General features: G+C 39.3%; 1 protein-coding gene across 11 annotated transcripts in view; it reads right to left on the bottom strand.

Annotated features, from left to right (window-relative positions):
• The window catches only part of trpm3 (transient receptor potential cation channel, subfamily M, member 3), a 144,181-nt gene extending 129,037 nt beyond the window's left edge, over positions 1-15,144 (bottom strand). For 3 of the 11 annotated variants that reach the window (XM_084947341.1, XM_084947344.1, XM_084947349.1), the window contains exon 1: positions 14,301-15,140. In XM_084947341.1, coding sequence (XP_084803467.1) covers positions 14,301-14,504 — 204 coding nt within the window. In that variant the 5' untranslated portion in view covers positions 14,505-15,140. Of the gene's footprint in view, positions 1-14,300 lie in introns of all 11 variants that reach the window. The other 8 variants (XM_084947337.1, XM_084947335.1, XM_084947334.1 and 5 more) reach the window with 4 other exon arrangements.
• Positions 15,145-15,915: the final 771 nt, after the last annotated feature.

Raw genomic sequence — 15,915 nt, 5'->3', positions numbered from 1 at the left:
CATCACATGGCGAAGTCTAAATAGGGTGAATGTTTAAACAGTTAGCTACTTTCTACACTGATAACAAGATGAGATGTGTGACCCACAGCAGGCAGTGATGACTGATTGATCCCACTGTACATTTACTGGGTAATTAATCAGAAAAACTCTTTGAAATGTCCAGAAATAGAACAAAGTCACATAAACCAGCTCTACCAAACAGACTCAAACTCAAAGCTGCGATGCTGTTCAAAGACCAGCCTCAAGCTCGTCTGATAATCAACACCTATACTCACATTTTAACCTAAAAATGGCTGAGGTTGGTTTAAAGATTGCATTTTACCAGTTTTATCAAAGTGCTTTTTATTTGTTTGGGTTTATGTGTTTGCCAGAGGGGTATCACTTCTACCTTCAAATTCTGGGAGAAAGCTTGAATGCTGACATTCAGGGCTAAAACGTACAGTGCTGTGAAAAAGTGTTTGATTGATCCTGATTTTGTATTTTTCTGCATATTTTGTCGCACTTACAGGCTTCAAAAAATTTTAATATTAGACAAAAATAACCCGAGTGCACGCAAAATGCAGTATTTGATCTTGAGGATCATTGATATTTTGGGGGGGAACGTGAGGCGAACCTTTGTGTTCTTTTTGGTCAGCGGTGGATTTCACCTTTTTTTTGCCCAGTCTCTTTTTCTGTTTATTGAATTATGAACTTTGACCTTAACTGAGGCAAGTGAGGCCTGCAGTTCTGTACATGTTGTTCTGGATTCTTTTGTGACCTCCTGGATGAGTCACCAATGCGCTCTTGGAGTAATTTTGGTAGGCTGGCCAATCCTGGGAAAGTTCACCACTCTTCCATGTGTAGCAGAATGAATATTTGATTTAATGTTGCATTGCTAATTGCTGGTTGATGGCCAATCGGATTGTATAGTCACACTATAATATTACCTATAAGTTCAGTTATTTCACTCGGTGGTAAACAGGTGTGATTACAGGCTGTAGCCGCAGAAGCTTCCGATTGGCTGTTTTTTGTTTTGTTTTGTTTTTCTCAGAAACGGCATTGCCCGATTAAACTGATCAAACCCAGATACCAGCTACTATTTATAGTATGACCACATAATATGACTGGCCAATCACATTAATATGATATTTATCAGATATTGAAATTTGATGATCTAAAACATGCAAATGTGACAAATATGCAAAAAAAATAAATAAATTAAGACCAAGAGGCCAGCAGAGATTTCACTGTCTGTCGGGCCCTGTTCATCAAATCAATACATGGCACCCTAACACATTAAAAAAACACTAATGATTTCTCTAAAAAGAGGAAGGGAAATGAAAAATTAAGACTTATAATTTCTTTCAGCATTCAGAAAAACTCTAATCTAATATGAGCTGGGCACTAATGGAAGCTGTTTTTGCCGAGGCATGACTGAGCATCTCTGAAACACTTCTGTCTGCCTCTCTTGCTCCACTTCTGTTCCTCTCCTCCTCTGTCTCAGCGAGGATAAATTAGCGGAAGGAATTCAGAGCGAGGCTGCTTAGAGGCGGGTTTAAAAAAGCTTTGATCAGGACCCATGCCAGTAATCTGACAAATCCATAAGGGGAGCGACTCAAAGCATGTTCATTTTTAAGAGGCTATATATTGCTTTGGCAAGTCACAATGCCTTGTGTTTAAGCATGCCTTTACTCTATCCTGCACTAATAATAACAATCACAAGTGTATCTGATTAATTATTTCAGTAATTTTGAGGTCGCGTGTCTTTTTAATGTTTTTAACATTTTGTTTCCTTTTTCTTTTGCTTCATTTCTTTCTGTTTCAGCGTGAAGCTGTGCATGCGCCAGTTATTTCACTTCTGAATTTCTGCCACTCTACTGCACAAGCCTGAAAGGCAAGCTGCACAAAGTATAGACAAAGTAACCTGAAAAAGATCTCCCCAATCTAATTCGCAGTGCTCTTTCACAGTAAATGTCAACGATGATCCAAAAGCTTTGCAGAAAGTATTACTGAAGTGCCATAACACCTCCACGTCTCTGTAAAATCAAATGGAGAAAAAAGAGCGGTGAGGAGTTGATGGGTGGATCAGTGAGAAAGAAGAAGCGATACATAAAAGCCCTATTAAAGCTACAATTTTGATGACTTCTGATCACATATTTTCCTTGTCACCCATGTGTTCTTGTCTGCATGGCATTTAGAAGACTGCGATAAATGAGAAGCACTCCGTGGTGTATGGTGTGGTATTTTATCTACAAAAAAAAATAAAATCTGTCAGCTCCTGTTTTCTATTTATAGCAATTTATCTAGACAAAAGCAGACAGTGCAGGCAAACTCACTTATAGTTCAGAGGACCTTGGCGGGCTGCATAACAAAGACTCAACTGGAGTCAAACTGAAGCAATCGAAATGAGAGTTTTTGAGGTCAGGATACGCCTTCAATCAGGCAGCTTCCACACATATAATCTCTCCAAATATGCAGATAATGCGCGTCGTGCCCACCGCGGTCATTGCCTCATCAAGGAGAGTTGAGGAATCACTGACACAGCAACAATAGTATGCCATGCAACCTTATCATACCCTGTCATCTTGCTTTTCTTCTCCCTCTCTTTTTCTATCCATGGCAGCAGTTCATTTTTGCCCTTTCAATTCCCTGGCACGAAAAGTTCACCATTCACATCATCCTTCTGAATGGTTTCCAGGGAGAACATCTCCAGAGACACACTTCAACAAAAGGGTCTTACCACACCTCCAAAATGTGTGTGACAGCAACCAAATTATAGACTTGTAATTACAGAGGGACCTGTTTGTATCACGATGGAAGAAATGGATGGACTAAAGGCCAGTTTTTGCTTTTGCTTTAGATTTTAACTTTGTTAACTATTAGAAGACTAGAGGAAATATTAGTTATATTAATGGAAACAAAAACACACTCCCTACATTTTTTTAATTAATTTATTTATTTATTTATTGATTCCTGTTTTGCGTCTTTTTCTTTTCTTTTTTTTCTTCTTCTTCTTTCATTCTTTTTGTATGGATATTTTAGTTGTTTAAATATAGAAAAAAAAGAAAAATATATGTAGTGACAAATTGCTGAAGTTGATGGTATTGTATAGTGATTCCAAAATGTCAATTAAAAATAAATAAATTACAGACTTGCACTTGCTTCTTCCGACTGACGTTGCAGTATATAGAAATATCTCATTCAATTCAATAGTTCAATAATGGCAGTGAAGGTATTTCTGCAGAATATTGTGCTATCACCATTTAACGATGGATGCAGCCATGATGTTTGTTAACAATGTGTTAGTTTTGTGATGAAGCCTTGAGATGAGAGTCTTTGACATCACCATGTTCCTCTTTTCAAATAGCACATGAGGGGTGAGGAGTGAAGGAAGAGGAGTCTGACTGCAAAATCGAAGAATAAACGCTGGTTTGTGACATGTCAATCACAAGCTAAGCCTGCCCTAAAATCCATCCTACATGACCGTCTTTGTGACTGGAACAGGGTCATAATGTCCACATGGAGCAATGTTTTGGCTTGGAAAACTAGAAATTAGTTTTTTTTTAATGCATTTCTCCACAGCTGGACTTCAAATAGAAGAGTCGACCCCTTTTGGCAGTTGAAAAACTGCAGGTGCAAGGTTTTTTTTCTGTATCAGAAGCTACATCCACCTTATACATGGAAAAAGTCATCTTCAAGAAGTGTGCAACACGGCGAGACTCCCACCTCGGGGAAACATAAGCAAACCCTGACTTGTTATTTGAGTGAACGTGCAGATACTGGCTCACTGTTTTCATAAACTGTGTTGTGGTGCGATGAGACTTGCACAGTCTCCACGCTCAGGATTGAGGCATATATGATGCTAAAAGTAAACAACTTTTATCTATTTTTTTTTAAATCAGGTTTTATATCCCGCTCCACATTGTAATTAGAGTTATGGTCATTTCCACATTAATTTAGCAGACATACTCACAGTAAACAAGTTGAAAACACTGCCACAGCTGTCAGAGGCACAGAGGCAGTTAAAAAAATAAAACAAAATAAAAAAGTCGTTAAATGTTCAACTTTTATTTGTAAGACCAAACACTTTGAGATGTTTCAAATTTACCCTGCCTGCCTACTCAATCCTCTGGCACTTAAAGCTCCATCTGTGTCACAAACTCCCTCTCCTGCTCTGTCTCACGTACACACACGAACACAATCACGTACAAATAACTGCTTTTATCCTCCCAAAAGATGCTTTGTCTCCGCAGCACGTTCTCCCACTATCTGACACCTCCCACAGTGTTCACTTCTTAAACAAACTCCACATGATACTTTAGGCTGTTTCCATGCTACTGTTGCTATGGATGTCAGTCAACACCCTCCACACATACACACCTTCCCTGCCATCAAATAACCAGCTTATTTGTACTACTGGTCTGAAAAGTGTGTTAAGCAGATTAAAACGTTGAGGACTTAGCTGCGCTGGCATGCCAGCAGCCCAGCCACAGGATTCTTCTGATTCATGACTGCCGCTAACAGAAAGTGAAACGAAGGTCTCAAACATGCTATGACACTTACCAAAATAGACCAATTACTCAGTTGTTTCAGATTTTCAATTTAGATGGACTCTAAAATAAAACTTTAAAAGATAAGCACGTCATTTTCTTGGTGGGCTGGGCTCCTCATGACCTTTCTTTCCCCAGTTCTGGCATTATATAGCCTATGAGCTACGTAGATCTTCACAAGGTCATCTTATGATGCAGTGACAGCTGGTGCAATCTCACCATAGGGTGCCATCTCATCTTGTCCATTTATTTATTTATTTATTTAGGCAGGTGATGATGAGGACAGGAACGACGAGACGGAAAACATCAAAGAGGAGTGAGTAGGTCCTTTATTGTGTTTATGTCATGTTCTAGGTCTAAAGAGCGTAAATTAGCTTAAAAAAGAATCTGATCTTTCAGTTGAAGTTTTCCCATTTCAAAGTCTTAACATGTGAGACTCGTGAGTTTTGGAAAAAAAAATAAAAATAATAATATCTAAAAAACAAACAAACAAACAAGAGAACGTGGTTATGAAAGAAAAGGACAGCTTCAGAGGTAGCAAGAACAGCACAGACTCAGTAAGAGGTGCTTATGAACGTGATGGACTACTTAAATTTAAATCTATTATTGCATTACAAGAACAGGTTGTTGTTCTTGTCATTGTTTCTTAAATTAATGATTCCTTGATCAACAAGAGGATGTTTTACCTCTGTTTACATTTTGTGTACAAACCAGGGCTGCTTGACAGCTAATTCCCAGTCAGCAACTTGTTGCCAGACTATGCCGGTTTGAGAGTGGTGTGGGGACTGCTGTTTTCACATTTCCCACATCTGTCTCTGTCCATCTGCCACCCACTAGCCTTTCTCCAGATGGCCGCCTCATTTCCCCCTTCCCCTTGCTGTGTAATTTCTATTTAATTAACATGAGTTGTACTACAATAGGCCAGTGGTTTACAAAGAAGCTGTGGTTCTCACCTTACTGTAGAATGAAACATTTCTATGAAAAGAATTTAAAAAAATACTGGGTATCTGCCAATATAGAGCAGGGGTACTATACATTATGCATAACATGAATAGTAATTTATTAAAACCTGTTTTCTGGAATGAAACTAAGAATGCTGCTAGCTCGGGTTAGCATTGAAAATGGAAAGGTCAGAAGCTTGGAAAAACAAGAAGCTTGTTAAGTGACCAGAAGCGACAAAAAGTGTTGCTGAGACAACAACAGGGTGCAAATGCAATTGCCATTACCAGAACATCTGCACAAATCATCCTTCTTCACACTTGGTCTTAGCGCTACCTTGCAGTGGTAACCCACCACATCGCCCACGCATATCAGTGAATCAGCTATTGTTAGCCTTCCAATCAAATAAAGCCAATATCTCACACAATTACAAAAGTAGTTAGGAAAATAAATGTCAAATAATTGTCTGCTGAATGGTCTTTTAATCTCTTTCTTTCACTGTAGGAGCCACAAGGGGGCACTAGTATCACCACAGCACTAAAATATTTGCTCAATTGATTTTGCATGAGTGTCACATTTTGTTAATCACCTGCACTTATTGAACAGCTACACTGAGAGAACTTCAAAGCACAAACCATGAAAGCACAAAACAAATTTGCAAGATAAGGCACATATCAGATTCACAAGCAGCCAACTGAGATGGTTTGCATCATTTATAACTTAATATAACCAGACAGTGTATTCAGTCAGCAAAGGGAGCTATGTAGCTCTTCTTTTCATCATGATGTCTTTGCGACACTCACACAGCATCATAACCTGAAGGCTGAATCTTCTTTGCTACATTAGTACAAAGAAGATTAGGACTCTCAAAAACATGGCAACACTTAAAGTGAGCCCAGGAGAGCCAAGACAAAATAAAAAGTGCATCTTATTTATGAATATAAAATAAAAAAACACATCATCCCTTAAAAAGATCAGTAAGTGCCTCCCAGCGATATTAGAATCAATACCAGAAAACTGTACCTAGGATGCAAATGTAGGTAAAAATGAGACGTTTTATGTGAAGCAGAAGAAAGACTGACCACCTTTAGCAAAAAAGTTGCAAAAAAATCACATAATCACTCAAAACTTGAAATGTTTAAGAAGGTAATCAAAGCTTTTACTCTCTCATTGAGTTTTGGATCCAAACAGCTACCAGTATTAAACTGAACGTGTTTCCAATCAATGTCAAAAATACAGCTATTTGCATTTAATCGTTAAGTGTCTGTCTTTAACTGTAAAAATAGCTTGAAGAGGCAAACAGCACTAACCTGTCTTCTGATCTTATTTTTAATATTTTGAGTGTTTGTGCAATGGAGCAGAAAACACAAAGAAGTTTGTGAGACAGAGACTTTTGTTCTAAAGCACTGCTTAAAAAAAGGGGAAAAAGTAATCGAAACACACTGTTTCCATAGGAACTGTGAAAGCTTTCCCTCTTTTATGACCTCTGCCTCAGAAGCATTATTATACTTGACTTAATTTTAATGAGAATCCAACACAAGCTGAAGATGAAGCATTAAAAAAAATAAGCCTGAAATACTGCCCGGCTAACACAACTGTGATGTGGAGCTATTTGGTGAACATTTACTCTTTTCCAAAAGAATTTAATGAAGCAGTGAAGCTGTTAGTAACAGTGGTCTCAAAAACTATTTGTATGATTAAACTCCATAACCTCTTATGAAGATACTTTTGAAATTTAAAAAAGGAAAATGTGAACATATAAAAAGAAATCGGGCACTTTCAGTGCAAGTGATTAAACCTTAACCTAAAAGTGGAACTTTTATCATAAAACTTTACTAAAAAAGCAACAAAATTTTAGGAAATAATTTGTTTTATGGAAAAGCTGACCTCTGACCTTGACTTTGAGTTCAAGGTCACTGAGATTGGAACATGTCAGAGGTTTTTAGTAGATGCACCTATGGTATGAATTTCAACATCCAATGTTGCCCTGTTCTCGAGTTAAGCAGAGTGGCCACCCACCTAGCAGGATGGCGACAAAACTCCACCCCCAACTGATGCCTTATGCTTCCCGGTAAGTAAGCTTCACAGAGCGTCCCAAGTCGCTCAGCTAAAGTTAGTTTCTTGAAATTTTATTTATTGCCATGAAATTTCAGCTATGAATGTCTTTTTGTTTGTTTGTTTTGTTTTTTTGGTGGAAACAAGCTTCCATAAAAAAACTTTTGTAAAAGCATCTACCACAGTTAGCAATGCTAAGCAGTTAGCTGTACCTTTTTAGTTCTGTGAGGCGATTATCCATATTCATGCAGCCTCTTAATTCTAAACTCTTGGCTATCACACTGAAGGACTCATAGGCCCATGAATGAAACAGCTAATGCAAAATTTGCTTAAATTCTTGCCAAGCAACCACAGGAGATAACATGAGAGGATTTTTTTAATTGCCTAGCACACACCTCCTGCCTTGATTCAGATTCCTCGCACACGTCGCCTCCCCAGTGACCAGACTGCTGACTGAGGGCCCGGAGGCCTGGATGCTGGAGCCAGTCATGATCACATATCTTATCTGGCAGATTATCATGCAGGTTATTTGTTGGGTGATTTCTATGCAAAAGCAGTGTTGGGCACAGGCAGACCCTGTGCCCAACACTGCAGCAAAATAACAATAAAAAAAAAGCCTGGAGGGAAATAGCAGCAGGAATAGCTGTAGAGAATTACCAGATGCAACTTTTTTTATAACCCATTGTGAAATACAGTCAACTAGTATGAGTGCAGAGAGAGAGAATGGCACAGCACGAACCATTAAATGAAAAGAATAAAACAGCGAGGTTTCAAGTGAGGACTTCGAACTACACGGTTAGGATGGTAGAAGCTGAACGAGACAAATTAAAACATGAAGCATAGAGATGGAAACATCAAAATCTGCATCTGTTTCTCCTACAAACACGAGAAGAACTTGATTTGTTCGCATGACTGTTGTATGCAAGCAGGACATTTTTACAGTGATGTAAGTTCGGTTGCACCGACCGAGGCTGCGTGATCGACCTGTGTTTGCTTTTACATCAACGCTTAAAATTATGGGAAAAAAATAGAAAATAAAATCTTAACTTACAATCTCAGTAACATCATTATGTACCAGTTTTGTGTGAAAAAATGATTTGCTAGAAGCTGGGATATATACAGAGTATATACAGACGACAGAGTGACTCATGGAAAAATGTAGTAGGTCTTTTGCACTAAAACAGTTTCCTGCTGTGACCAAAGCTGCCAGGTTTCCATTTAAAAAGCTATCTGATGTTTGGTGTAACTTTCTTTTTCTTTTTTTCTATTTCTTAACATCAAATAAATCTCCAGAAACACATAGTAAGCACCAATGTGTCCCATCAGAGCAGCTAAAGACCTATAAGAAAAAGAGTCAAATGAGCTCTGGGAGCTTTTGATGTCTTGCTCTGGGGGCAAGGGTGATCAAGGGAGGGGGGTAATATCTGTTTTACAGACAGTATGGTCCCACTGTGGCATGAGATGAGGCTCATTACAACCAAAGCATGATAGTGATGGTACAAGCTGAGAGGCTTTGACACTACCATCCCATCTCAAATTGCCATATCCTCAAAAGGAGACTCCTCATATATTCTCACACGGTTCACATATTAAAATACACAGAAGCTACACTCAAACAGACATCACACAGATATTGGAAACCTGAGAAAAAAACCATCCCCGTGGACCTTTAAAAGAGATGTGGGACTTCTCTAGCTTTACCAAGCAGACTGTCTCTATGATCCACAGATGGCTTCGTGAACTGCAGGGCATTCGCATGGCAATAAAGAAAGACCCAAATTGAGAGAAACAGTGTATCACACACTTAATCTCTACAGACTTGTGCATAGGGAAATTTAAGCAATAGCTCCAAACCTAATTTGGTGTGAAATTTGTGTGGCTGTGAAAAGCTGGGCTAGATACGAAGTAACAACTCCAACTGTATCAAGTCTTTTTCTGTGAAAGAGGAGAGAAGCTTGTACCGAACCATTTACACCAAATCCAGCATGAATGCATAATTTAACATATGGTGATGAAGCCACCAAACATATGCACATTAAAAAAGTGGCTGCAGCAATCTTTAAAGTGCAGGCTTAAAGTGCATCGATGAGTATAAACACCCAATATGCAGCTTTATTTGTAGAAAGGCATCGGTGGATACTGCTCAGACATGTTTTTGGTGCTGGTGCAGGTGTGATCAATAATATTAATTAGCAGCTGCACTTTAATTAACGTAGTTTCTGGGTTCTGATTGCGTGCCTGCTGGCTCTCTCTGCAATTATATAATGAGAATTTATACAGCTGAGCAGAAGCTGTAGTTTGAACCTGCTACAGCCAGACAACATAACACGCTGCACTCACTTTTATAGCCATACGCATAAACATAAGCATGCATGTTTCACTAACATAAATACGTACAGATCCAGAAGAAAGGACGTTAAGAAAGTTAGCATCATTTTTGGACTTTGGCTCGCTATATTTTGCGCTTCACTTGACACTGTGTTGCAAATGACTGAGATCACATCATGAAGGGATTGCTCAAACAGTTGTTTTCATACTAGCATGAGGCTGAATTATCATCACTTTTATAGCCCTCTTACTGAAAGCAGCATTACCCAAGGCCAAAATCGTGAGATGTTGCTCTTAGCTTACTTTTTATATCCTCTGTTATTTTTTAACTTCTTCTTTTACTTGGCCTGTGTTTGTCTTTTATACATATATGATATTGTACAGGACTTTGGTTAGCCCTTTATAAATAAGTGATTTTTAAATAAAGTGTATGGTATGGTATGGCCTTAGCTTGAAGTATGATGGTTACGCATGTTCCTTTGTATTAAGTCTTTGTAATAACAGTAGACTGACAAATGTGGAAACTGTGGAGAATTAATGTTTATATTAAACATGTTTCTCATAATCTATCTATTTTTAGATGGATGTCAACTTTTTAAGAATATATTTGTCTGTATAAAGAGCATGCATCATAATGAGTTTGAGACCGCTGGTGTAGATCACAAATCATATGTGGGCGTGGCCTGAACTGAACCTAAAGAGTCAGTACCTTCTTTGTTAAATGAAACTGTTGCCAGCAAATTAAAAATCAGAAATATCTCATTTTTAAAAAGTATGTTATATTTAGTTTTGCACCAACCTAACTACCAAATTTACAGTCTGACCTCTAAAGCAATCCTAAAAAAAAATCTTTTTTTAAAGCCATTTTTACCCCTCAGCTGTAAAAGGTTGACGGGATATTGTTGTCAGCCAGCCAGGCGGGCAGATGGTCGGTGGGTGGTGTGGACAAGTTTGTGAATCCGATAACTTGAGAATTAAACAATGTAGGATTTTCAAATTTATACCAAAGGTGCATCTTCTAGGAGGCTGAGGGGTAGCACAGGCTCGCGTCAGTATTTTTAGAAATACCTTTGAAAGATATGAGATTCAAAATGTGTTCCTTTATTGTTTTTTTGTTTTGTTTTATTTCTTACAGTTTTATATAAATAAAAGCAACACAGTGGTGAGGTGGTTATCACTGTTGGCTCACAGCAAGAAGTATTCAGATCCACTGATCGCCTGGGGTCTTTCTGGTGTGGAGTTTGCACGAGTGGGCTCACTAAGTTCTTGCAAACATATCCGTCTTAGGTTAACTCATGATTCTCAACTGGCCATAGGTTTGAATTTTGGCATGAATGGGTGTCTGTCTTTCTGTGTTTGGGTGTACCCTGCCTTTTACCATGACAGCCCAAATAGCCTCCAGCACATGAACTGGATGAGTTCGATAGATTGATGTGAAGAAAAGGTGGCAGTGATCATTTGTGCAGAAAATAGGAGAAAAATGTCTGAGGATTCTAAGAGCTGTGAAAAAGAACAACAATGTGACCACAAATTGAAAACTGTACCCATGCTAGAAACATATACCAATACATCTAATGTCTCGTCTGCATCTGCCAAGGCAATATATTAAATTTCAATTTCTATGCAAAAAAATAAAATAATAATAATCTAGGCACAGGGTGATGGTTAAACTAAGTGTATGCTGACCCCAACCAAGAAGCCACAGTTTGATTTATAACAAGTAACAAAAGGAAGGATCAACTTGTAGTATCATAACGAAATGCACTGTGCTGTTTGTGCAGTCAGCTTTGAGGTTATACTTAAATACATAACACAAAAGAAATGAAAAAGTAATGTAATATCTGGAACAAATTAACTTCTACGGGTAATACGTTAAAAAATAAGCATAAAAGTAACACTCCAAACACTTGGTTACATGCTGAAATAAGAAGTGTTAAAAAAAAGTCTGTAACTTAATAGCATAAGTCATTTTAACTTAAGCAGACAGGAAGGCCTGAGCAGGAATATTACATTTGACAGGCTCATGAAAGCACTTTGACTGAACTTCTTAACCTAAGTTGGCAGAAGATGTCATCTCTTAGTTTGATAAAGGCTTTGCAGCTGGTTGCCTTATTCGCCTTTTTTGTAAGTTTTTTTTTCCATTTAGTATGCAGACATTTACTCGAGATTTCAAGAAATACACTTAAATCCACAATGCTGTGGTGAATTTTTTTTTTTTTAAATGCCTCATTCTCCTGGTCTTCCCTGGCCTCTAATTCTCCTGTCTTTCATCCATTCAGAATAATTACAAAATATTGGATGTTAGGTGAGTAATTCTTCATCTGTCACTATTTCTATTCTTCACTGTCTGTCCCACTCATTTAGTTAGTCACACACAGGATCGCTCACTCGCTCTATAAAAAGGCACACAAACACACACACCTACAGCAGCCATTATGGATGACTAATGATGTGACACTAGCAGTGGTGTTGCAGTGTAGTATGACACAGTGGTTCATATCCAAGCAACTCAAATCCCAAATGACCAAGAGAAGCTAATGCTGTGCACATGAGACACAATCAGGAGAATATATAATGGCTTTAATGTTATGAAATGAGCTTTTTCCATATATTCAGATGATCTCTAAGCCCACGTGGAACAAAACTGTATAGCCGCTCACTACCTTTAAGTCCATGTGGCCAAAAAATAAATAAATAAAAGCTCCATTTCCTTTGAGTTTTTTTGTGTGCAATATTAAATCGTACTGGTTACTGGAGCTGAGAAACTGGAAACAGATCTAGTATCTCCATCTGTGCACATCTCCAACTGCAGGAACTGCTGCCAAATCACGCCACAGATTGGCTAAGCACGATAGTTCGGCTAACCGATGGCTTTAGCTGCTCTCATCCAAATCCATAGACATCAAAGAAGATCTGTATTTCGGAAAATAGTGTGAACCGGACCCTGCATCCCTAAGAATCATATTACCCAGAAGTTTCATCACTGCTGCAGTGACTATGGAGAAGATTTTTCCCACTAGCTTGACAGGTGCTGCCATAAGACGGAGTACACAAGCATCCTGGCACTTTGAAGCGGAACAAGAAGACAAGCAGAAAAATGGAAATAAGAAATGAAGAATAGAGAACAGTAAGAGTCTGAATTTCAGTGATAATTTAATTCTGTCTCCTGGATTATTCATAAATTGTAAAGTAATGCTAATCCACAGGAATATTGTATTATGCGTAGGCCATTTCCGAAGAGGCTATTAAGATGGAGGTTACACTTTGTAGTTGCCATCGTTAATATGTTGTTAATGGATAATTAAGATTTAGCAAACAGTTTGCTGTGAGGAAACAGTGAAATATTAAAGCTGTTTAATAACCATCAGTATTGTTACTTGATCCTAAGCTTGTGTAATATAATACAATACAGAATAATGATTTCCAAATGTCATTGTAACTCTATAAAAGAAAAAATGTAATTACTGAGTCCATTATCATTCCCAAATGCTGCTGTCATTCAAACCCATTGGTTTCGCACAGAATCACACAAGCTCTTCTGCAGGTTCACAGCCTTGACAAGTGAGCCACATAAACATTAATATTCATCTACATAATGTTAACAGATCCTCTAATATAGTGTATACATTTATACACATAATATGCAAGTAGAGCAAGAAAACTGATTTCACTGTGAGAGAAATATTTGCTAAACTTGGTTGCTGAGGGTTATTATAAAGTGTTACCAAGATTGAAATATCTATTTTTATAGTCATAAAGCTGATACCTGCAAAAACTTCCAAATGGCACTGTCCTCAAGGCTGGTCTCTTGTTTGGTTCAATACACAAGGTAAGTTATTTCATTTGTTTGAATCACTATTGCATGTGCAGTTCTTTTCCTTTGTCCCATTACACATCCACTGGGTATTCTGGGTTTTTACGGACTGGTCCTTTGGACATTTTGCTAATTATGTGCCGGAAACGCAGGCACTGTGGTGCTCCTGCAGAAGACTGCCAGTAAAGTTAAAGAAAAAAGTGGCAGCTTTAAGCCATAACCAGTAAGTGATCTTATATGTTTGTGTGATTTAGAGGATGTGTATAAATGTAAAGTCAATATGAATATAATAAAGCTATTCTGACTGCTGCATGTGGTTTCCAAGGTAACAGGTAATGGCAGACTATAAAGCTAAAAAAACAACTACTCTGTGGCAAAAACAGCAACCTACCTACACGCTAAATGTTTTTTTACCACTCAAGAAGTGTAAAAGGTCTGCTGTTACTTGAGTCCCTACTACTAAACTGGTACATTTGATTGGTTAAATTAGTATTACAAATTCCTTTACCCCAATTACCTCCTGATCTCTCACAGGTGCTTAACAGCAGCCTTTCCTGTCCCATTTCCCCTCCCAGCACCCAGATCATCGATTAATCTTTGGGGGAACCAGTAGCGGGGGCCTCGAAACATCTTACCGGTGGCTGCTGAGAGTTGAGTACCCCCCTCTTGGTGGACCCCCCTCTGGAGCTGAGCCTCTTCCACGACTCTGAGAAACGCCCCCTGGTGGTGGGACGTCCTGGCCCAGATGTCCCGGATGCAACAGATGAATCATCCCGGGTGGAGAACGGCCGCTCCCGTCTTAACTCCCTCCGCTCTGCCCACTTCTTCTTGGAAGCCATTAGTGTTAAAAATGTAGTCAACAGATGTGGCAAGTAGGGCAGCCACGCAGACTAGAGGAGGCTGTTCTTGATTCAAACTAGTGCCACAGGTGGCATCTTCACTTCATTCTCAACTACCCACTGAACAGCCCCTGTCTCCCTCTGTTGCTCCCTTTTTCCTTAAGTCTTAAGACTGGGTAAATTTCTGACTCCTGTCTCCCTGTTAATGTCACTTTTTTCTCTCTCTTCTTCTTATCTGTTGCGCAACAGATCTTCACCTGCACGGCTTCACTCCTGTGCTCTTCTTTCTCTTCTCTGTGGCTTTCCTCTGGCAGGGAGCGAGAGTCAGAGAGGAAGGTGGTGAAGCAGAAGGTGCTGCCTGCACCCTGTTGCATGTGCTGTTACTGTGGCTCAGCCGTTGATGCCGTTTTCCCTCCTCGCAGGGAGAGAGAGAGAGAGAGTGAAAAATAGGGAAACAAGGCAATAGAAGGAGAGAGGGAGAGAGAAAGAGAGAGGGAGGAGGAGGGGGTCAGGGAGTACAATATTCAGATCCTGGTGAAAGAGATGAAATAACAACAAGGAGGAGAGGTGGGGAGAGGAGATGACAGCTAGGCAGGTGGAGAGAGGTTAAAAAAAAGGCTAGCACACAAGGAAAAACGAAGAGACAAGCAAGAGTCTCAGGAGTGCAGGGTTCCTGTTGAGCATTGCGCAGAGCTGCTTAAAGCTGACTGAGAGGCACAGAAACAGACACCCTGTTCAGTAAGTCACTCTCTTACTGTGAACACTGTGCTTTGAATACACACAGCTACTAAAACCTCCATTCCCTCCCTCTCCTGCTTGTCTTGCTTCCCCAATCTTTCATTCAGCTTGTCACTCTCTCCTCTGTGTGTGGCGCATGTGTGTCCCCCCCTCTTCTTCTTCTCTTTTGGTACTTTATGCACATGGTTTACAGTTCATGGCACAGCCTTGGCTTCTTTGTTGTAGAACAAAAAGTGTCGCCAAATAAAACCAAGAGTCATGGTCTCCTTCTTCTTCTTCTCCATCATCATCATCCTCCTCCACTCTCACACTTCTCACTCAAAGGCTTCAGAAGTGTTAAAAGACATGCCACGCAGTGGAGTTGAGAGACGGTAAAGATTTGAGTCCATTTTTCCAGTGCAGTAGTGGAGAAACAGCATGACAGCAAGTCTAATATGCCACAAACTATATTTGGCAAAAGGAGAAAAGCACAAAATTATTCTGGGTCAAAAAATAATATGAGAGATATAGAGAGAGACGGGCAGAGAGGGATTAAGTAAGATAACGGGACGGAAACGGGGGGATGCACAGTAAAAAGAGGTGACAGTGTCTGAACACCGGGGACATTGTTGCAGTCGCTCCCAGCAACCGCTCACCACCTGGGAGGACGCTCCGGCGTTTACGCGTGCGAGCG

Source organism: Perissodus microlepis, chromosome 12 (assembly GCF_051167445.1).
Source record: "Perissodus microlepis isolate ML-2025 ecotype Zambia chromosome 12, ASM5116744v1, whole genome shotgun sequence".
In the NCBI taxonomy this organism is placed as follows: domain Eukaryota; kingdom Metazoa; phylum Chordata; class Actinopteri; order Cichliformes; family Cichlidae; genus Perissodus; species Perissodus microlepis.
Note: the sequence above shows the minus strand (reverse complement) of the source record. Positions and strands in the feature narration are given on the sequence as shown.